At 37.8% G+C, this 24,850-nt stretch overlaps 1 protein-coding gene across 2 annotated transcripts in view; it reads right to left on the reverse strand.

The window, feature by feature from the left end:
- LOC145279987 (MFS-type transporter SLC18B1-like) overlaps nt 1-24,850 on the reverse strand; it is a 140,806-nt gene that overhangs the window by 75,463 nt on the left and 40,493 nt on the right. For both annotated transcript variants that reach the window (XM_080131584.1, XM_080131585.1), the window contains exons 2-4: nt 18,659-18,915; nt 17,790-17,885; nt 7,852-7,925 (exon numbers count right to left, since the gene is read on the reverse strand). In XM_080131584.1, coding sequence (XP_079987710.1) covers nt 7,852-7,925; nt 17,790-17,885; nt 18,659-18,892 — 404 coding nt within the window. In that variant the 5' untranslated portion in view covers nt 18,893-18,915. The remainder of the gene's footprint in view (nt 1-7,851; nt 7,926-17,789; nt 17,886-18,658; nt 18,916-24,850) is intronic.

A 24,850-nucleotide genomic window follows, 5' to 3' on the forward strand; every position in this document is an offset into this window, starting at 1 on the left:
TTTTTTTTTTTTTTTATAATAAGAGTAAAATCAGAATGAAATACGAGCCAAATAATACGTAATCTAACCGTTAATACATTCACTTTCTATTTATTTATTTTTTTTACTTTTCTTTGACATCTATATATATAAAAACGAAAGTGTGTGTATGCATGTATGTTCGCTTTTTGTGTATGTCTTCAAAAGGCTTTTTTCCGGCGGATTCTTGAGGCTCATTTTTTAAACTTTTTATATCACGTCTAAATGATAATATCTACAACTTAACAAGTGTGTGTGGGAGGGTCGCCTCTCTATTTAATTTGCCCGACTTTGAAACGTTAAATATTCAACATTTTCGGATCGGCACGTGTTGCTTTTGTTTTTCGGTATAAAAAAAAGTGAAACTTGATTAGAATCACTGGCGCACGGCCAGTGGTCTCTAGAAAGCGATGTAACGTTTGGTCAATGTCGGCCTCGTCATATCAGACGGTTGCTTTCATTTCGAGATGAGACACTCCCCCTAATAAACGGGGAGCTGGTTTTCCCCAAAGTTAGGTAAAAACAAACAAACCAGGTTATTGACCTCATTAAAAACTGTCCCGCAGAAAATTAACTGCTGAATAGCTATTGCTTACGATCGCCACATGTGCATTAAGCTTTTTCGTATAGAAAAAAGCCAACAGACTTGCGGTAAATAAAACACTGTCCCGCACTCAAAGTTCACGTCATTAACTCGTCAAAAACGGGTACCTGCCAGGTCGCACGTTTTTTTTTCACACTTTACTATTTTCCAACTGCACGTCAAGGCTTTGTTTTTTTGTTTTTTTTTAAAACAACCAACGATTTTTCTTTTCATTTACCAAAAAACACACACCTACAAACACCCAGGCAACGCAGGGTACCCCCTGCTAGTCTATATATATAAAAGCGAAAATGTGTGCGTGTGTATGTATGTATGCATGTTTGTATGTCTCGCAAAAACTTTCGACAGAGGCCACAGATTTTCGCCAGATAGGTATCATTTTCAAGCTCGAACCTTCGGCCGGCAAATATCGAAAAATTAGTCCAAAACATTCATTCCTTCATTCTCAACGGCTCTTGTTTTTACAGGGAGGGGTGAAAAAAAAAAAAAAATCATATCTTCATGACAAGATGGCTTCTACGCATGTGCAAATGACATCGGAACTTGAATTAGTTTAAATATTAAAAAAAAAAACAAAAAAAAAACGACCTAATTTTGTCAACATCCTCTTAGCTCACTTGATAAGAGCGTGGTGTCAATATTTAAAGGTTGTAAGTTCGAATCGTGATTTGAGATGTCTTTTTTTTTTTTTTTGATTTTTAAAGTTTTAATATTAAAACAGGGTTATTTATGCCAATTTTCACGTACGCTGTTTTTTTTTTTGCTTTTATTTTTCAGATTTTTTAAAGTTTTAACGTTCGTTTTTCTGTTTTTTTTCCATCACATTCGAGTTTTCTTTTTTTTGGTTTTGTTTTTAAGAAATTTTAACATCGTTTGCCTTACGTTCGTTTTTTTTTTTTTTTTTCAATTTTTTAAAAGTTTTTTTAATATATTTTTAAAGTTTTTTTTTTTATAATATTTAAACGGTTATTACTTTGCTTATTCTTTTGTTTTGATTTACCTCCCCCACCCCAAGCACACACACCCGGGCAACGTCGGGTACCACCGCTAGTCCAAATATAAAAATCTATTTAATGAAAATATGACAAAGACACGGCAGAACTTTTTAATTGTTATTTTAATCATAACCCATAAGGTCATGACCTTAATCAAACTATGGGCACGCAGAAGAAATAAAAGATTTAACGTTAAATAGATTATTTACTTCCTTTACAGCTAATTTGAGACGTCTAAGAAAAATAATAACAACCTCCCCTAGAACTTACAAAAATTTCAGAGGGTGTAAGATAAAAATTAAAACAGAAAATCTTACTTTAATCTTTTTTTTTTTTTTAACGAAAGTGGTAAAAATTGTAATGCATGTATTAATTTTTTTTAATTTTTAAAATGATTTTCATTTATGCAGGGGTGGTAAGCAGAAAAAATAAATTCAAGTTTAAGAGTGGCTGTCCAGATAAAAATCTACACAAATATTTCCATAAAATTACTAAAAAATGTTTAAAATTGAATGAAACCCCGATTTTAAAAAGATTTTAAAGAATTAGGTGCCTGAAAAATAGTCTTTCTATATAACATGCATCTTTTGTATCCTGAAAATTTTTTGGGGTTTGTATTATACACAGATTCGAAAAAGTGATCAAAAATCAAATATATGCCAAATAAATGTTATCAAAGGCAAGATAAGTTACTCTTCTACTCATCTGGAAAGATTTTTAGTGGTTTTACTCACTTTAAAACATGTAAGCGCATAATACAATGTTTATCGATATATTTTAAAAAGAAAAATGTCGGCATGCTCGCTAGTGAACTCGGTAAGTTTGGGAAAATGAGTTCAAACAAACAAATTATACAAAATACTGTTAGAAACCCACCGAATATATGTCTGCCTATGTCATGGTAACATATATTGAGCGAGTTTCTATTAGTATTTTGTATAATTATTTTGTTTAAACTCGTTTTCCCAAACTTATCATGTTCAACAGCAAGCGTGCTGCCATTTGCATTTTTCAAATACATTGGTAAACACTGTATGTTTTTCGAGACGAATAAACATGTTACATTAAATAAAAACACTAAAAAATTATCCAGTTTGGTAGAAAAGTAACTTATCTTGCTTTTGATAACATTTATTTGTTATATATTTGTTTTTTGACAACTTTTTCGAATCTATGTGTATAGTAAAACAAATCAGACAAAATTTTCACATTAAGCCGAAAATTTCGTAAGCAGAATCTTTCGTATCTAGAAGTTTCATTGTGTTTTGATAAATTAAGCGCATGGATATCGTTTTTCTAAACAGTAATGAAACAAATGATTGTTATTTAATTTTTTCTTTCTTCTTTTAATCTATAATATAAATCTCACCTGTCTGCTTAAATGTATGTATGTATGTATGCCTAAAACTTTCGACAGATGCGACGGATATTCACGAGATTGGTATTATTTTGAAGCTCAGACCTTCGGACAACAAATATCGAAAAATTGACCAAAAACATTAATTTCTTCATCCTCCGCTGGGCACTTGTCTACAAGGAGCGGTCGCGTTGTTCGCTGATATTTTCAAAAGTCATCCCCTCTTTTCAATTGACTAGCCTTAATTTAAACCTACGTCACTTCCAGTTTGGTGATGGACACAACAGCAAACACACCATGTTTTTTCTTCATTCTTTTCTTCCTTCGCGGTATGGGTTCGAGCCTGCCTGCCTGCCTACTACCACTTTTTTTTTTTTTTTTTTTTTGCTCAAAACGCATCTTTAAACACCTGGGCAATGCCGGGCACCCAGGCCAGTCATAACTAAATCTAAAATGTGTCTGATAAATGAAAGTTGTATTTTATTAACTTTTTTTTTTTTTCAGATCTGAAGCATATCGTAGCTTTCGAATCATCAATGATCTTCCGAATCATATTTTGAAATTATTTGCCGACATTTGTGTTGATAACTCAGCTACCCCCCCCTCCAAGGGAGTAACCACTTATCAAGGCCCAAAGGTTACTCGAGGATAAGAGTTAATGAATGTAAGGTGATAGTGTCATAATCATTAACGGCGTAGATTGGGTAGAATTTTAATTATTTAAGGGGACAGCTCAACAAGAACTTGTTTACATTGGACTTAAAGATGACCATATTTTAGTTGGCTAGGAAGCAGGCCACCAGAACAGTGTTCCACAGGCAGGCAGTTGAAAAAAGAAGTTTTGTTCATGGAAGTTGCGCTTAGATTTAGGCACAGATAGAAAGTGGGAGAAATTGTTGATAGTAGTTGTAGTTAGTCGAGTGGATTTTTTTGGCAAGGAGGGACCATAGATTGGAGCTTAGACAGGCATCTGCCATGAAAATAACAGAGCAGAGGCAGGCTTGCAACGTAATGGTCATCATAAAATGGTCAGCAATAGACAGAGGCTAAGCTAATTAAGGAATGCATAAAACTTCGGGACATCACGGTAGTTAATCAATACAGAAGTCTGAAAACGTGACAGTGATACATGTTCATTCACACAATTCTGAGGCAGCACGTTCAGGACTGCAGAGCACAAATCAAATACGTACTACGATGGAATACCGGTGCCACATCAAGAGAGGTGCCACCAAGAGCCTAAATCGAGATTGAAATCTAATGATCTTTTCTTTCCTGCAGCACTTTAGCACTGAAGAGACATTACTAGTCTCTCTTGATTCTGTTGTTATTTCCCACAACTCTTTACCACAGACGCGACATTGAAAGTCTTTCTCTATCCTATCATTATTTTCATGAAAGCTTGTTTTGTTTTATGGCATATCAAACCTTTTCAGATTATTTAATGCCAAATCCAGTTATTTTGGAAATAGTATTCATTATACAGTATTGCGTTATAGCAGTTGTAAATGGTTTAAAATCGTCTGGAAGTCCCTTGAGGGTCATTGATATCAACAAGCTATCGCTTATTATTTCACCTGACAGTTTTAAGGCATTGGCAGTAGTTTCTGCCCTTATAACGTAGTCAGTAATAGTTTCATCCTCGCTATGTTTCAGAGACGTCAGTTCTGTATATAGGGATATAATTTTCGGTTTCCCTTTTGATAAATAATGTTATCTTAATATGTTCAATGCTTTCCATCCGCTATCCAAGGCGTCTCTTATAATCAGAGACAGACTTCTATCGTCTAAGCATTGAATCAGTTCTGCAAAAATAGTCGCGTTCTTTTGGAGAAATTCGGGGTTGTTAGGATTCTCTGTTGGAGATTGTATCACTTTATGTAGTTTTCGAATCCTTAGATATCCAAGAAATTTTACCTGCAAAAATTCGAATTTAGATTCTGATCCGTCAAAGAAAAGACGATGGCTGGGCCCATAACCTGTTAAGTGTTGAGACATTATGTTGAACAAAGATGGCGTCATAGTTCAGATCCTGAATGTAATTGGCAGTATTCATGTTGCATCCAGTTATTTTGTAGAAGATTTTGATTCTTCAAACTCTTTTTATTCTTCAATCACTAGTTTGTAGTGTCTCGTTTTGTTGTTTTATATATTTCTATCAGCTATTTGCATACTTTTTCTTTTATGTTAATATTTACCTTGTGTGATATGCCAGGATGACAAAATCTGCTATTTGACAGTTTTTATCGTTACCGAGTTTAGCCGTTTTTACTTCCAGGTTTCAGAGGAGGGTGTGATTTTTGTTTAGCAATATTGTCCCCGGTTTGTGTTAAGGTAGGAGTGGGTTGAATCTAATTTTTAAGAACATTTCAGTTTTCTGTAACAGAACTGTAAAAATTTGAAAATGATGCCGAACCCAGTATTCATGTTGCATTCAGTTATTTTGTAGAAGGTTTTTATTCTTCAAGCTTTTTGTGTCTTCAATCGCTAATTTGTAGTGTTTGGTTTGGTTGTTTTGTAGTGGATTTTATCGTTTTTGTTTCCTGCCTTGCAGAACATGAATGAGTTTTGCAATGGGAGAGGGAAAAGGGCTACAGTATTAATGTTTGGTATATTTTAAGTTAGGAAACCAGTCAAGAAGTAGGGGAGATAGAAAGGGGAAATGGGAAGAACGAAGGAGGGGGTTGTTTTTGGTTTTGCAGAACATAAGTCTTGCAAAAGGAAGTAGAAAAATAAAAAGCACCAATGTTAGGTGCATTTCGTCTCAGGGACCCAATATCTTTAGACAGCCTGATCAGGTAGCACCAGGTCATGGCAAGTGCTCGACTGAGCTCTAATTGCTGACTCCTTTTTGTACAACAGCAAGAACCTGTTTTATTACCACAATGGATAAAAACTTTACTTTTTTTTCACTGTGCGTCTAGTGCCAGGCAGAGTTTTCAACAAACAGAGTTTCTTCGCATGGACTTCGCTTTTGGGGACTGCATTGCCACAAGATTACTTTCCTGCAGATTACAACATGGTAGTCTTCAAATCCGATGTTAACCGATTCCTGCAATCAAGCATCCCCATAAGTTTTTGAACCGATCCTCTCCAAACTTTTTACAAATCCTCTCCTTAACCTTTCACAGATGCTTCGACATCCATCAACTGACAATATTTCCATCTTGTTAAGTGGCTTTTTTTAACAAAACAAAGAAAAGAGAATGCATTCCTTATTTGGATTTGTGTTGAAGAAAAAGTTAAAAACTTACAAAAGGGAAAGGTAGGCTGATTAAAGCATCTCTGGTAAGTATCAATGTGGGTATTTATGAAGGATGATAGCAATGCAGAAAAAAAAATGGAATGATGAAAAAAAAAATAAGCGAAAACAAACAATCGAAGATAGTATTTATGGTCACACATCTTCATAAAGTCTATTTTTCAAAAGACTTTGCACATATTGAATCAGTAAATACGAGACTTGCTGCCAAATACTACTAAAAAAAAATATCTGGAGAATGGCTCGCCTTCTCAAAAGGGAATACAAAAATAGAACCATCAAGAAAAAAGATATTAGCAAACAGATAAATAACAAAAATGCAACAAGGGAGGAAGAAATCGAATACTATAAATAGAATATAATAATAATCTAATATATAAAAGGCTGTATATCTGTCTGTCTCCAAATTTTCACACTATCTCCTCCGAAACTAAGAGTCACAGGGCGGCACTAGGGGCCTCAAAGGATTGGATTTTTTCTGGGCTATTCTTTTATGAGTCTTCAGCTGGTTAAAATAGGGTCAAAAAACGGGTCAAAATTGAAAAAAAATTGTTATACATTTTGTACATTCATCTTAGTTTATTTTAAAATTTTTAATCAGTTTATATATGCACAGCACGTTGGTTCAGAGGTGACGTTACCAGCTTTGAATGCTACAGTTTTGCTTTTGGTTTTGATTCTAGCTGATGGTACCGAAATACTTTTTTCTTTGTTACTTTTTTGAAATCACGACTATAATAATATATATGAAATGTGGACAAATTAAAATATCATATTTAAGTGTATTTTACGACTGGGCAAAGACGCCCCCCCCTCCACCTCTCCAACACACACACACTAGTATAATAATATAATTAATTCTAGCAGAACTTGTGAAAATTCCAAAGAATGAGAAATCTAATCAACAAATATTTTTACGGATAGCACAAAAAATTAGTTCTTTTGGACAGAAAAACCAATAGCACGCAGCAAAAAAGTTTAACATTTCTATGAAAATAGTGTCCGTTGTATTATAAATATAGAACTGACCTGAATGAGAAATTAATAAATACTAATAAATATTCAGAAAGTGATATTGTGCTACATAGTTCAATACAAATATTAAAACAACATTGTAAGAGACAATTGTTAATTTACTCCTTCAGACTTGCACCTCTTGGCAGACAATGTTCTTTTGTTTTTTTTTCAAATTTTCCTATTTTTTTTTTCATAACGTTACGCTGACTTCTTTCTTTGGTAAAGTACCACTGCATATTGAAATTACAAGTTCCTTTCTCACACCATTGCAACAATATTCATATATTATTATGATATTTGAAAACGAGGTTACATCAAAGAAACTAACTTCAAGGTTGCCAGATTGGCCTTTTTAAAGCCAAATTTTGTGAATTTGGTCTTTTTTTTAAATTTTTATTTATTTATTTTTTTTTTTAAGTAATTTGGTCTTCAAAAACTGTATTTGGTTTTTTTCAAAGCATAACATACAGACTAAAGAAGGAACAGGCAGAATATTATATAGATGCTTTTATCTTCTTAATATTATTCAATTAAATTATTTAATTTCTTTTTAATTTCACTAAAAAAAAAAAAAAAAAAAAAAAAAAAAAAAACTTACCCAAATAAAATGGAACAGCAGCCCGATACTAATAATCCTGACAGGTAGGTGAAATTAATGCCCAGTTTTGTTAGCTGAAAAAAAAATAAATAAAAAAAATTATGCAAACATAAAATATAATAAATGAATAATATATATATGTGTGTGTGTGTGTGTGTGTGTGTGTGTGTGTGTGTGTGTGTGTGTATATATATATATGATGATGATTGCTGCATCTTTCCAAATGATTGCGGTCACTTTGAATTCTCCCAATCTTGTCATCCATGCCATCTCAGATGACTCTGCTCTCCTGCCGCAGAATTGCACATCTTGAAGCAGATGTGACATACAAATTGATATATATATATATATACACATACATAACATTTAAATCAAGATAAGACGCATGCACGAGTTAACCATTAAGAATCATTGGATCCAATGTTGTAACTAATACATAAGTGATATCTGATTGCTAAATGTTTTGGTTTCGATCCTAGCTGATGGCATCCAAGTCTTTTTTTTTTTTTTTTAACTTTGGGTACAATATAATAATTAATAGAGAATTGGCTCTACTCTATAATAACAAATACAAAAACTGCATAGATTAAATTATCATATTTAAGCGTATTTTACAACTGGGCAACACTGGACAGTGTGCTAGTTATTAATATTTATTCCATTAATTTCAGTGTTGTGATGTTTTACACTGTTTTTTTTTTTTCTTCTCAAGAGCGGGCTTTTTACACGAAAGCTAGTGATTATATTTATTATTATTATATTTGTTGTTGTTATTATTTGTTGCTGTTATTATTTGTTATTATATTTGTTGTTATTATTATATTTGTTGTTGTTGTTATGGTTGTTTAGAGATGTAGATTTTAATTTCAATACAACACCTGCACGAGTTAACTGTAATATTGTCTGATTCAATGCCGTAACAAATACATAATTGTGTTTAAATACAGTACTTATCTGATAGCCAAATGTTTTTGTTTCGATTCTAGCTGATGGCACCCAAGTCTTATTTCTTTTTAAAACTTATGAAATCACAACTATATATATTGGGTACAATATAATAATCAATAGAAAATTTACTCTAATAATAAATACAAAATTTGCATAAATTAAAATATAATGACAGCATATTTTATGCTCATGCAGTGTGCTACTTAATTTATATAGATAAAAACCCAAAATTTCAAAAGTTTTCCCTTTTTTGGAGTTAATTTTAATCAGCACAATTTAAAACAAAAGATTGGTTCAATTTTACTATAGGGACCGTTGAAATATCTTTCCTATTTCGCTTAGATAAAATTGATTATCTTAAATCTATTTTTTATTCCAAAGTACAATTTTTTACTTTTTAAAGCACTGAAGCTCTAACATTAATTCAATGTTTTAATTGCTGGCAGCCATTGTTTTTTTTTTTTCTTGCATTAAAGATAATTTTACTTGTGTAAAGGAGTTGGTTTAAGAACACATTATGATACCCAATTTTTGCTTATAAATTTTAATTTGAACCATAGTATCAATGCTGGACCCATCTCTCTTCCTGATCTTGATCAATAATCTCCCAAACCACATTTTTAGCTAATTCATAGACATTTATGCAGATGACCATTACCATATATGGCAACACTTCAAAGGCCGGCAATGACCAAGATCTTTCCAATTCTATCTCTTCTGACCTCGAATATGTGGTGCAATGGGGAAAAAGGTAGCTAATTTTAATGCATCTAAAACCAAGCTTCTCTTTTTCCATCACCATCGCTCTGACCTCCATCTGGCCCCAATTCAAATGAATGGCTCCCCTTTTGGGGGAAGCACTATGTTTTGACAAGCTTCTGGGACTGACCTTCACTCTTGATCTGAAATGGAACATACATCAAATCCGTTGCTAAGATCACGGAAAAAAGGTTTGATCATTCAACTGCTCCAGTAGATATCTCACTTTAATGCAATCCGCCACTTGTATAAGAGCCAAGCACATCCTAGGATGGCGTACTGTTGTCACATCTGGGGAGGAGCTGCTTGGAGCACCTATTCTGCCTTGACAGAGTTTAAAACCGGCTTTGAAACCTAGTAGGTGATGTCCTTTTCTCTTTGCAACATCTTTCCCACAGAAGAAACGTTGCGAGCCTGTCTCTGCTCTATCGTTATTTTCATGGCAAGTGCTCATTTGAGCTTCAATCTATGCCCCCCCCCATTGCCAAACTTTCAACAAAAGCACTCGTCTAGCTCTAACAACTATCAACAATCCCCCCTACCTATCTGTGCTTAAATCTAAATATAGATTCTATGAACAAAGCTTCTCTCCTAGAACTGCTCACATGTGGAACTGTTCCGCTGGCCTGCTTTCCAGCTAACTACAATATGGCCGTGAACAAGTTCCTTTTAAATAATCAAATTATACCCAAATTTCCAATACTAACAATTACTAAACTTATCCCAGTGACATTCATTAACTCTTATCCTTGAGTGTCCTTCAGACCTTGATAAGTAATGTCTTTTGAAGAAAAAAAAATTACTTTTAAATTGACATTTTTAATTTTCAAAACATTCAGCTTTTCTAGACTTGCTCGAAACGCTTTTATTAGAAATTTGTTCATCCGTTAAAATATACTAAGAATACCTACTCGGTGTTTCCTTATAGTCACCGCTATCATATTTAGTTTAATATCTATTTTATATGTTGGCATGTGTTGGACAGCTTTAACAACTTAACTTCCAAACTAACCTATCTCTGGCCAGGTCTTTATCGCTTTTTCTTTCAAATTCATCCTTATCACTTCCGCTCATATTTTCCTTGGCCTTCCCCAGTAAACTGGACCTGCTATTTCAACTTTTCTACATCTACTAACACAAGAACTCTCATCCATTTTTTTAACATGACCATACCATCAGAGTCTCCGGTTCTGCACGCATCTCTATATACTGTCCAAATTAAATTTACCTTTGAGGTTATCAGAACTAAGTCCATCTTTAAGATTCACATTACACATCAAACAGATAATTTTTCATATCATTTCTCTCCATGCAATGCATATCCTCAACCCTCACTGGCTATATTTCACATATCACCACACTGGGTTCCATTAGTATCACCAACAACCTCAATAGCTTTGCCATCCAGATATATTTTATTTATGTTTTTAAATTTAAAAAAAAAAAAAAAAAAAAAAAAAATTTTTTTTCAAGAGTCATTTTTTTTTTCCAAAATTTATTTTAGAAAATTTTCAAAATTATATTATAGTATTGTTTGGTCATTAAATTATTAATGGCGCCAAAAGTGCTATAAAACTATAATTTTGGTAATGTTCTCTTAATATTTAAAAAATTATTCAATAGAAATAACTTCCAAAGTCTTCAATCTTTTTGTACATTAAGATTTGGTAAGAACGTTTAAATCAAAAATACTTTTCCATTGGGCAGTTTAAATGATTCAAAATGCCTTTTAAAAGGTTACAAAACATTGCATTCTTTTCTTAAGCTTAACAAAAAGACTAAAATGACTGCTAGTTAAATGAAGAAACAGAAATGCATCCTGTTGGATTTAATTTCACAATAAAATAACATCTAAAACCGTAAACGACCAAGTTCTCTGATTCTCTCTCCTTTGATCTTGAGCAAGTGGTACAATGGGGAAAGAGGTGGCTTGTTACTTTTAATGCATCTAAAACTAAGCTTTTATCTTTACATCATCAACGCTCTGATCCCCATCTGGCATCAATTGAGATGAATGGCTCTTGTCTTGGGGAGGCCTCATGTTTTGACAAGCTTCTGGGCTTGACCTTTACTCCTGATCTTAAATGGAACAAATACATTAAATCCATTGCCAAGGCTGCTGGAAAAATGGTGGGATCCTTCTATCAATCCAGTAGATATCTCACTGCTGATGCAATTCTCTATCTATATAAGAGCCAGATACGTCCAAGGATGGAGTACTGTTGCCACATCTGGGTAGGAGCTGCTAGAAAGGAGTTATCCTGCCTTGATAGAGTTCAAAATAGACTTTGTAGCCTTGTGGGGGATCTCCTTTTCTCTTCCCTGCAACCTCTTTCTCACAGAAGAGATGTTGCGAGTTTCTCTGCTTTATCGTTATTTTCATGGTAGGTGCTCGGTTGAGCTCCATTCTATGGTCCCCCCCCCTCGCCAAACTTTCACAAGAAACACACGTCTAGCAGAAAACACAATCATTAGTTTCCCCCACTCTTTATCTGTACCTAAACCTAAGCGTAGATTCCATGAGCAAAACTTCTTTCTTAGAACTGCACGCCTATGGAATTGTCTTCCGTTTTCCTGCTTTCCAGCTGACTACAATATGGTTGTCTTCAAGTCTAACGTAAACAAGTGTTTGATGAGCCGTTCCATATAAGTTAACAAATTTACCGAATCTCCATTACTAACGGTTACTATATTGTCCAATTTCTACTGTCCACTCTTTAACCCTTATCTTCGAGTGGCCTCTTGGTGATGCCTATGTAAAAAAACCAAAAAAAAACCCCCAAAAAACCCTAATTTTTGAATAGGATATTTTAAATTTTTTTTGGATACTAGCAGAGAGACCCGACATTGCCCAGGATTGAATGATGATCAACGAATGTTCAAAACTTCTATTGTAATCAAAATCGGTGAAATCGCTCATCTTCCAATCCAATCGATTGATTGCCTGCTCTAGTCGTGGACCTACCACGGTGCACTGGGAGGAAGCTTAACATATCCCCTCATACTGACACGGTCCACATTACATTGTAGTTTATCTTGCACTGGAGAGAACCTATTGTTGATTTTAGAAAGTTATTTTTATACTAGCAAGGTGAGAGGAGGAGGGGGTGTCTGCATTACCTGGTTGTAAAATATGCTTAAATATATTTTAATTAATGCATCTTTCATATTTATTATTAAAGAGCCACTTCTCTACCGAATATTATATTGCACCTATAATATAATACTGACTTCAAAAGATTAAAAAAAAAAAAAAAATGACTTGGGTGCCATCAGCTAGAATCAAAACCAAAACATTTAGTGCTCCAGCTGTGTTCCGTACTGTTTGAGCTATCAACAGATAAAGATTTTAAATTAAACCACTTCAAGCTATGAATGAATTTGCACATGCACAAAAGTAATAGAAATATGTTGGCAAGTTGAAATGAACAGTACACATTTCAGCTTGCCGTTATATGTCCGTATGCATTATTCATCCATCCAAACAAAGATTTTACTTATTATAAACCATTGGTGTATGATCAAAATTTCCTGTTAATTTCAGTGTTATGTGACCAGTAGTTTAAGAGTTAAATGGTTAAATATTTACATACAGACACATACATCTGTTTTATTTATATAGATAATTAAATATTTCATTTCACTAAAATGACTGGATTGAGGTCCTAAGTAATTCATAATTGTATTTTTTCAGTCACCCACACTGAGAATTGAACCTTCAACCTTTAGAATATCACTTTTACAAATGATTTTTCGACAAGATACACCTGAAGAAGGTCTGAGGTTACATCGACCGAAACATGAAAATGACACTCAAGATGAGAACAGTAGTCGGATGAATCCAAATAATATGAATAACCAATCCTCATCTCAAAAATTCAGAAATGTATTTGGGATCTTGTCTAACTGCGGACTGTAGGGAGTTGAGCAAGATCATATGTTCGCATTACATTTAAATTTATGAATGCCAGTACAGTCAGGGAAGCAGGAGATCGGGAGGAAATTCCAAAGTCTAGTAGTCCGAGGAAAGAAACTATTAGAGTAGAAGGCTTTTCGGCATCTACGGATGTCTACAGTGAAGGGGTGGGATTTTGCTGCTTGTTGGGTTACTCAGGAGTATGTACACTGAGGGGGCTCAAGAGCCGAGTTCATTAAAGTACATTCCCTTAAAGTACTTACAAAACAGACACTAGACTGCAACATTGTAATGATAGATCAGGGGTTGGAGTTTGGTTAAGTAGTGTTGGATCGTGGATCCTACCAGGGAGGGAGGAGAGACGAATGGTAGATGCACAGATGTGGCAATATTGCATATATAAGCAAATTGTGGCTTTGTAAAGATATAGGATACTCTCTAGTGTGGGTAATTTTCTAGCATGGTAGAGGGAGCCCGACTTCTTGGGAGCAGCCTTGGCATTAAGGTTAATATTATGCTTTTAGACGTTAAAAGAAACTGAATACATCATAAAGAAAGGGTAAATAATCTGCATTTTTGCAGTCACGAATCGTGTTGCATTGAAATGCAAGGCAGACAGTGCAAACTTGATCCGATACTGTGTATACAATACAAGATTAAGTTTTAAATGTATGAATTTAAATGCCTTCTCTTAATCTGTTATTTGTAAGCAAATTTGTCTCGGATTACGTAGGATCAGATTAAGGTTAATTGATGCTTTAAGCACAACAGAAAAAATGGTGAAACATTTGACATGTCCATGATAATATCACCTAAGGCTACAGATTTTCATCATTGTGTGTGTATTATATACATACATATATATATATATATATATATACACACACACATTACTTATACTGTACGCATATATATATATATATATATATATATATATATATTACTTGTACTTTTAGCTGAGCTGGCTTTCTCCCGAGCACGAACTGCATTTCAGACTATTTCAGTCCAGTTTCGACAATCCTAGGCTAGGTTGCTGGAAATTGTTAGTGACTCCGATACCAACGTCAGAGACCAACTATTTGTGGGCCCTTAATTGCTTATATATATATATACTAGCAGGGGTGCCTGGCGTTGCTCGGGTGTTTGGAGGTGTATGCTGTGCAAAAAAAGCAAAAAAACAAAAAAAAATGGTTAATTTTTTAAAACTTTGACCCCTATTATGACCCCTTAAAATTTATTGTTTCGGGCTCAAATCACTTTATTAAGTTAGATCCAGGTTCAAGGAACCTATATCTAAAATTTCGAGTGTCTAGACCCAAAATTGTCGGAGGAGTTTGGTAGAAGGTCAAATCGTTAAAATTTGACCCCTTAAAAGCCAAATTTCTGGCTGACACCCGTCACATCGATTTTCCCAAATCTCAGTACCCAGTATTTCAAATTTCGAGTCTATAGACTAAAAATTGACAGAGTTATTGCGTAGGGAAATGTACACAGACAGACAGACACACAGACAGACACGTTCACTTTTATAGATATATAGATATACTTAAAAGAGTGTAGCCATCAACAATTGCAGGTTTTTCAGACTTATCAGTTTTTAATATTTTAAAATATTTGTATAACGCGTTTCAAGCCTTGTTCAGCTCGCTTCAGATATTTTTATGTAAAGTTTTTTTTTAAGGCAATGTCTTTTTGGAAAACATTTTTCTCTGGCAACACTGACTGTTTTTCAGAGAAATGTTAGTCTCAGACTTTTTGTCACTAATAGTCGGTGAGCTGGTCAAAAGTTCAATCAGTTAAAGTTCATTTGGGGGATGGAGCGGGTTTTGAGTTTATTTGGGACATGTTTTTTATGATTTTCTTTCTTTTTGGATGTGTGTGTATGTGTGTGCTTGTGTATTAAGGCAAGGGTTGTGTGTTGTGCGTGTGTGAATGCGTGTGGGTCAAGATCTGTGATTTTATCACGTGTGTGCTTGTGTGTGTGTGCGTGCGTGCGTGTGCACCCATGTCTGTGTGTGTAAAATGGAGAAAGAGGCAGGACATCCAGTCCCAATCCAGATACACATACTTACATGTATTCACCCAAACACAAACAAAATGGAAAGTATATACAGATACATACATACATACACACATTCACATGAATGCATATGTACACACATACAAACATATACATATACACATATATACAGAAATATAAATGCAGGAGTATACATACATACACACACATACATACATACATACACACGCACCCAAACATTACCCGAATATTGGTTAAAGTTTTCCTAATCTAGAAGGAATTTTTTTTTTTTTTTTTTTTTTTTTTTTTTTTTTTTTAAATGTGAGCAGAGTAGTATGTTTTATTTCTAATTGTTTGTTTAGTTTAGGGAAATAGTATTATATTGGATATTGACGCGCGTGCCCGTGAATGTGTTCATGTGCTTTATTGTCCTTGTTTTGATTCGTGTGTGAGGATGCACATCTGCATAAACATGCGTGCGCTAAGTATATTTTGTGTTTTGCCTATTTATGTGTATTGTTATTGGGATATCTAAAGCGGGGTTGAACTTTGTTATGAAGTTTTGTTCTTGTGTTAGTAAGTAGAAGTAGTTGTCAGTTTGGAAAATGGGCATTATCTCAAATTTTTCTCCACTGCATGTGTGTATGTGCTGTGACACATGCAGGTATCTATTTCTGCGATTTTGATGTTAGATCGATATAAGGCTACTCTATTACTAAGGTTTTTAGTGGCGTCTATGTAGGATTTATCGCATGCTGCACATTTCATTACATAGACCACATTTTTTTTGAGGTGCAGTCTAGGTCTTTTAATTTTGAATGTTTGTGTGGGGTTTACGAATGTGTATGTGTTTCCCACTAATATTATGTTGCAGACTCCACATCGTTGTTTGTTGCATTTTGTGACTCCTTCTGTTATGAGTTGATTGAGTTTGGATGACGTAAGAATGCGTTTTAGGTTTTTGAGTTGGCGTTTTCTTTTTATTATTTTTGTTGTTTTAAGGAAGTTGTTTAGTTTGCTGTTTTTGGTTAAGTAGGCCAAGGTTTTTTGTTATCTCTGTGAAAAGTTCTTGGTTGTTTGTGTTGTGTGTGGAGACTATGTTAGGATTTGTTCTTTGTTTCGTTTTTTAGGGGTTCTAAAATCTTCTACTGGTATATTTATCGCTAGTTGGAACCCTTTGTGTTGTGGTGGGTATTTTCTTTTTCTTAGATTTATTCATAGTTCCCCAAGTCGGATTGTTCGAAGGTTTTTGTCTGAGACTATGGTGCAGATTCTACGTGCTAGGGTGTAGGGAATGGCTTTTATGCAGCTTTTAGAGCAATGACTTTAAAGTGTAGGTATTGTTGGGTGTCAGTAGGTTTGAAAAAAAAAAATATATATATATATATATATATATATATATTTTTTTTTTTTTTCAATGGAGGGGACACTAAAATTTGCTGCTATGGTTTCAAATGATCTGAACAACAAGGGAAGGCTTGATTCCAAATATTTCTCATGTTATATCTCCCCTATTTTAGAAATAGAGTACGATTATGAATATCTCCAGTATCAAATAATCCTTGTACACTGTGAAATTTATTTTATGTATGAAAACGAAAGAGGAGATACATAACATATGAAAAATATTTGGAATCAAGTCTCCCTTATTATTTCAGATCATCTGAAACCATAGCAGCAAGTTCTTGTCTACCTTCCATCAAGGCCAGAGGTTTAGGGGAAATATCAGACATTTTGTAATTCATATGCAAAACTGAGAAAACAAATGACTATGATTGAAACATTTTATGATTGTAAAAAAAATAAAGCAAATGTCACATAGCCCACTACACAATTATATATATATATATATATATATATATATATATATATATTTTGTGTACAGAAAGTTGTTAGTTGAGGCAGGTCATTGGTACCGTCGGTTTCAAGCCCGATAATAAGGCCCGTTTAAGGTATCCTTATCAAGCTCTCTTCAGCCAATATTCGTCTCTATATATATATATATATAGAGAGAGAGAGAGATGGGGAAGAATTACTAAGAATGCTGAAACAATTGTTGGTTTAACTGACATTAGAAGTGCCAGTATTGGTGATAAACACAGTAGGATTATTTTGTTTATAAATATGCCTGTAGTAAAGTAACTTACCTCCCTTGCCTAAGAAATCTCCAGTCTATAGAGGACAATAATTATCTATGGTTTCAGTGTTCTGTGTTTTTATAGAGAGAAATTATTTTCAGGCGGTTGAAGGAGGCGGAGATCACATGTCTGACACAGAAAGAGTTAGATAACTTACATGCACCCCAATAACTGGCGAGGCAAAAAATATGATCAATTCAAAGACTCCAAACAAGGCTCCGATTACAGTTGTTGACACTCCTTTAAGAGCAGCCTAAAAAGAATAGCAAAAATAAAGTTGCATTAATTTCTTTTTAGAGGAGTGTAAATAGTCAGGACGAGAGAGAGAGAGAGAGAGAGAGTGAAACAGAGAGAGAGAGAGAGAGTGAAACAGAGAGAGAGAGAGTGAAACAGAGAGAGAGAGAGAGAGAGAGTGAAACAGAGAGAGAGAGAGAGAGAGAGAGTGAAACAGAGAGAGAGAGAGAGAGAGAGAGAGAGAGAGAGAGAGAGTGAAACAGAGAGAGAGAGAGAGAGAGAGAGAGAGAGAGAGAGTGAAACAGAGAGAGAGAGAGTGAAACAGAGAGAGAGAGAGTGAAACAGAGAGAGAGAGAGAGAGAGAGAGAGAGAGAGAGAGAGAGAGAGAGAGAGAGTGAAACAGAGAGAGAGAGAGAGAGTGAAACAGAGAGAGAGAGAGAGAGTGAAACAGAGAGAGAGAGAGAGAGTGAAACAGAGAGAGAGAGAGAGAGTGAAACAGAGAGAGAGAGAGAGAGTGAAACAGAGAGAGAGAGAGAGAGTGAAACAGAGAGAGGGAGAGAGAGTGAAACAGAGAGAGAGTGAAACAGAGAGAGAGAGAGAGTGAAACAGAGAGAGAGAGAGAGAGAGAGAGAGAGAGTGAAACAGAGAGAGAGAGAGAGAGAGTGAAACAGAGAGAGAGAGAGAGAGAGTGAAACAGAGAGAGAGTGAAACAGAGAGAGAGTGAAACAGAGTGAGAAAAAAAGGAAAGAGAAAAAGAGAGAGTGAAAGAGAGGGAAAAAAATGTTTACTTACTTCAGCTGGGAAAAACGGTGCCATGACGGAAAAACAACTGCTTTCAAAAAAAGTGATGACACACAAGATGAAGATAACCAACTTTTCCTTTGCCGCCAACTCATTCAGAAAATTTGGACAAAAGTTCTGGCAGAGAAAAGAGTTTTTCACAACGCTTACGTTGCTCTGCTCCGATATTGTCCGTTCTCTCTGCTTAGGAGATAATAACGGACTTTTCTCCGTTGGATCATCCATCGCAATTTCAAGTTGTTCGAAATCTACAAATAAAATAGAAATCACAAATGTAAACGTTTAAAAAATCCTTTAGGATCAGTTTCAGGCAATTCTATACAATGACACTGTCTTTAAAACTTTGCTCATAATAATCCTGTCATATGCATTTATTTCCTTCCCCACGAAAGCAAATGTGACACAAGGTCGTTTTTAATGTGGGGTTAAACCAGCTCCCCTAAAAAAAAGGTAAAAAGGGGGAACTCTGGCAGTATCCAAAAAAATAGTAATACTGAGGTATGAAGGGTTTCCCCTACGTTGACCAAGGACCAATTAACTTATGTACAGCATCTGCAGAACAGATACTACACTTTGATCCCGGCCCGAAGGCAGAGAACAACAGAGTATTTATTTGCTCCCCCACCGAGCAAATTAGGCACAAGGCCGATTTTTAATGTGAGGAGTAAAGGGGAAATGGGGACCAACTCCCCGGGGAGTAGGGGAGCTGGATAGTGACAATTGGTATGAAGGGTTGCCCCTACACTGACCAAGGTCTTATATGTGGTGTTGGTATTTATTTGTTCCCCCACCAAGCAAATTAGATACTGCGAGTAAAGACCATATGTGGGGTTGCCCCCCACATATGGTCTTTGCTTGCAGTATCTGCCGGAACAGATACTACACTTTGAGATATTAAATTTTTTATTCACAGGAAAAAAAAATACAATTGGGAAAATGAACAAAAAACTTAGGCACAAGGCCAACTCAAAAAGAAAGGGGGATAGTGAGGTTGGTTGATCCATCTCGTCTCTGTTGTAAATTTTAAATGATTTTTCTCTCGGACAGCCTCTTTTATCATGGTTACCCATTTAAATTTGTATTTATGTGTGTGTGGTGGGAGGGGGGAGTGCCTACTTAAGCCCAATTTTAAAACATTTTTTATTTATATCAAAAAATACAAAAAAGATAATCTTAATAAAATTTCATTTGTGTCGAGGGACTTGGGGGAAAAAAAAAAAAAAAAAAAAAACCCGGTTAGTAAGGCTCTCCCAACCCTATCTGAAATGCTAGACCATTCGTTTCACTCTGGTTTGTAAAGGGACCAGGGGTTCGCGAGCAGCCTCTAAATGGAGGGGAGAGGGGTTGTGTCCTAAATAGGGGAGAAAAGAAAAAATTGGCGGCGAGGGCGGGGGGGGGGTGTTAGTGTTTGATTTAATTTCCTCCAAGCTGGGTTGAATTTCGAGAGGAAGAGCGGGCAAAAGAAAAAATTGTTGTTTTTGGAGGCTGGGGATCTTGGAGGCTTTCTAATAAGGGAAACAAGATTTATTCGGCTGGTTGAGAGCTGACAGAAACCCTAGAACTGAGTGCTCCACACCTAGGCGGGAAACACGTATTCAAATTTGGCCCCTCTTCGTACACACAGACTTGCTAACTGCATCCATCTTCTTTCAAAAGCCACGCGCTGCAGCCTTCTTCTGTCGCATCTGATCTTTACCCGTAGCTGGTGTTTAAAGAAAGCGATCAGATCCTGATCAGAAAAAGGCAGCACCCCCCAGCCATCTTGCAGTCTCGACGTCCAAATCACCATTCTTGCCACGGCCAGGATTGCGATGTGGACCATTTGTCTCTCCCGGTCCCACGGCGGCCTCACGTTGTCCACTACGTTTGATACAGTAATCGGGCGAGGATGCTCGGGGTCGATGCGAGCCGTCACCTCGCCAACATACGACCAGTACTGGTGGAGTTCGCGGCAATCGAAAAATGCATAATCAGTTGTTTCTGCGGCCGTCGTCCCGCAACGGGGACAGGCAGGCGACTCCAAAAAACCAGAACTGCATTGTATATTGTTGAGGGGAAGCGCATTTCGGGCCAATCGCCAGGTCAGAGAGAACTCTGAATTGTTCAGATGGCTCGAACCTGGCGCCCAGATGCCAGGAAAGTAGTCGTCTAACTTTTCCCCACCATGCCCATCACCTTTCCTCAGCAATGTGATCACTCTCTTAGTTACCTGCCCTGGGATGGATCCCTGAGCAAACCAATGTAGTTGGAGTGCTACATTTGGGTAATGATGTAGTGGACTGAGGAGCCGGGGGTTCCATCGGCTGTGGTCAACCCACGACGTCCATTGTCTCCTTGTCCCTTGATTTCTTCTACGCTTCTGCTGGGCGTTTGCCCTCGTGGGGAGCAGGAGTGGAGGGGGTCGTCTTTGGCTAACGAGGATTGAGGAGCAAGAGGTGCCACTGAGTGTGGTTCACCTGAAACGTTCCTCGTTCCTACGTCCGCCATTACCTGTGCTCCCTGGGTCGGGAGTTGCCCTCTTGGGGAGCTGCTTGTGAATTTTCTCCCTTCTGGGAGGCGTTCTTCAGTTTGTTATCCAGGCGGTATGCCCCCGTTGCTTTTTACTCCCCCTGTTGGGGAGTCGTCCTCTTGGGGAGTAGTTTTTCCTGTGGTAGGCCCCTGGCTGTAGGTATTTGTATTGGTGGCTCCCGGGCTGAGGGTGTCCATTTTTTAAAAAAGTTCTCTTCCCTCTATTAAAATTCGCCAAAATGAGTGACGTGGAGTCAGCGTCCAAAGTGGGGAGCCGATTTTGGCGCCAAAAAGTGGCGCCAAAGGCGGCAAGGGGGGAGATAGAACTGAGAGAGGGAGTGGGAAGTTAGTGGAGGGAAGAGAGAAAGTGTTTCCGACCCTCCCTCGCGGGGAAGGTCGTAAATTATCAGCTTGGATCCCCCCCGTGAGGGGAGAGAGCAGAGAAAGACAGACCAAGTGGGGGTGCGGATAGAACGCTACCCAACAAGCTCTCATCAGGTGTTCCGGGCACGAGAATGTGTCGCCAGAACAGCACTTTCTAGCGCAGTGTATGTATCAGAGAACAGATACTACACTTTGAGATATTAAATCTTTTATTCATGTTAAAAATACAGTAAAAATCAACGATGAACAAAAAACTTAGGCACATGGCCAACTCAAAAGGGGGGATTGTGGGGGTCGTTTGTCATCCTTGTCACTCCAGAACTAAACAAAGTCAAAAGTTTCTCCCAGCTAGTATCTTCTTTCATCATAATACCGCATTCACCCTTTCATATTGGGGGACGTCCTACTTAACTCCCAATTTTTAAAACATTTTTTATTGACATGTAAAAACAAAAAAGATAACAATAAAATGATACAATAATTCATTTGTGTCGAGGGCGGGGGGAAGAAAAAACAAAAGGTGATTAGTAGGACCCTCCCAACCCCGTCTAGTTGATAGACTGCCCGTTCCACAAGGTTTGTAAAAGGAACCTCGCTTCTGCTGGTCAGTCTCTAGGTGGGGATGCCCTCTAGATGGGGGTGAATGGAGAAAAAGTTTTGTGGGTAAAGGATGGGGGTTAATTTGTATGTCTTTCTCTCCAAGATGGGTAAAATTTAGAGGAAGGGGTTAAAACAAAAATTGCAAGTAAGAGGGGATAGGGGATTTTTTTTTTTTTTTTTTTTTTTTACAGTGATCACCACTTATCAAGGCCCGGAAGCCACTCGGGGATAAGGGTTATTGCAAGTAAATTACGTAAGTGTGAAGATTTGATGAAGTGTTTACTTAAGGGGGCAGTTCATTAGGAATTTGTTAACATTGGACTTGAAGGCATCCAAGTCGTAGTCTGGTGGGAAGCAAGCAGACGGAACAGAGTTCCACAGGCGTGCAGTTCTAAGAAAGAAGCTTTGTTCATGGAATCCGCGTTTTGATTTAGGCACAGATATAGAGTGGGGGAAATTTTTCACAGTGGATTCAGCTAGATGGGTGTTTTTCGTGAAAGATTGGCGAGGGGGGACCAGAGATTGGAGTTCAGACGAGCACCTGCCATGGAAATAACGATAAAACAAGGATAGGCTCGCAACATCTCTTCTGTGGGAGAGAGGTTGCAGGGTAGAGAAAAGGGCATCCCCCACTAAGCCACGAAGTCTATTTTGTACTCTGTCAAGGCAGGATAGGCTGTTTTTAGCAGCTCCTGCCCAGATATGGCAACAGTATTCCATCCTTAGACGTACTTGGCTTTTATATAGATAGAGAATTGCATCAGTAGTGAGATATCTTCTGGAGCGGTAGAAGGATCCCACCATCTTTCCAGCGACCTTGGTAACAGACTTGATGTACGTGTTCCATTTCAGATCAGGAGTAAAGGTCAAACCCAGAAGCTTGTCAAAACACGGGGCCTCACCCAGACGAAAGCCATCCATCACAATTGATGCCAGATGGGGATCAGAGCGTTGATGATGTAAGGATAGGAGTTTGGTTTTGGATGCATTAAAGGTAACCAGCCACATCTTCCCCCACTGAACCACGCGCTCGAGATCTTGGAGGCTTCCTAATCGGGGAGGGATGGAACACACACTCAGCTAGCTGAAAGACTACTTGTTTAATTTTACTTTACAGAACTGCGCGTTCCACACCTAGGCGGGGAACACGTATTCAAATTTGGCTCCTCTTCGTACACACAGACTTGCCACATGTATCCATCTTCTGTCAAATGCCGCACGATGCAGCCTTCTTCTATCACATCTGATCTTCACCTGTAGTTGGTGTTTAAAGAAAGCGATCAGATCTTGATCAGAAAAAGACAACACCCCTCGGCAACCTTGCAGACGCGACGTCCAAGATCGTAACGTAGACCATTTGTCTTTCCCGGTCCCACGGCGGCCTCACATTTTCCACAACATTGGATACAGTAATTGGGTGAGGATGTTTAGGATCAATGCGAGCCGTCACTTCGCTGACATACAACCAGTAATGGCGGAGTTCGCGGCAATCGAAGAAAGCGTGATCAGTAGATTCTACGGCCGTTGTCCCACAACGGGGACAACCAGGCGACTCCAAAAACCCGGAACTGCATTGTATGTTGTTGAGTGGAAGTGCATTTCGGGCCAATCGCCAGGTCAGAGAGAACTCCGAATTGTTCAGATGACTCGAACCTGGCACCCAGGTCCACATGGAGCGGATCTCACTCTGCTGCCAACCCAAACGTGCGCATAGCAGGTCGTCGGCAGCCCCCTTCACTAGATTCCTGTGGAGTTCCCTACGGGTAGCAGTCACAAGGTCGCTGGACCTTAGTAGTCGTTTTAGCACGGCTCGGCACTCTTTCATGTAGGCAGATTCTCCCCGCGGCCTGCGACGGCTCTCGATGGAAGGGTCGAGAATGAGGTCAGGGAGGGCGGCAGTAACTATGGAGTGCCATGGTTGGTCATCTTGCATATAGTGGCTCGCTCAGGAAGCCCAGCCTCTTGATGACACTTCAAGTCCAGCATTCCCAAGCCTCCCTCACACGGACGTTGAATACAGACCTGTCTGCTCACCCAGTGTCTTCCTCTGTCCCAAAGGAGCGAGGACAAGAGTTCGACAAGAGCTTTTAGGTGTTGTGCAGGCAGGGGAAGTACGGCCAGTCGGTAAAGGATGAGAGGAAAGACGTAAGTGGCGCACGCCTCAGCTCTACCCTTTAAGGAAAGTTTCCTAGGAAGCCACGAATTGACTGCAGCCTCCACCTTTGACCGTACCTCCAACCAATTCTTGTCAAGCTGGAGACCCGGTCCAAACCACACGCCGAGGATCCAGACCGGGCCATCTGTCCAGCTGAAGGGTGCCGGGAGGTTTGCGCTGCCACTCTAGGTGCCCAACCGCAGTCCGACCGACTTGCTGCAGTTTATCTTGGCCCCAGTGATTCTTTCCGTGACATCATCGGCGAACGCGGATACCTTGGCAACTGAGCCGCCAGGCAGAGCCATTCTGCGCAGGGCCGAATTTGCCTCCCCCATGTCTCAGCTTGCGGAGCAGAGGCTCCAAGGCCAGGACAAAGCAGGGGCGACAGCGGACAACCCTGACGAACGGACCGAGAGATAACAATTGACTTGCACAACAGCCATGGGTTGTCGATACATTACAGAGATCCACTTGCAAAAGTCTGGTTTAAAACCGGCGGCCTCTAAGACAGATGCCAGGAAACGATGGTTCACCCT

This window comes from Euprymna scolopes, chromosome 7 (genome assembly GCF_053919585.1).
Source record: "Euprymna scolopes isolate OS-2025 chromosome 7, ASM5391958v1, whole genome shotgun sequence".
Classification (NCBI taxonomy): domain Eukaryota; kingdom Metazoa; phylum Mollusca; class Cephalopoda; order Sepiida; family Sepiolidae; genus Euprymna; species Euprymna scolopes.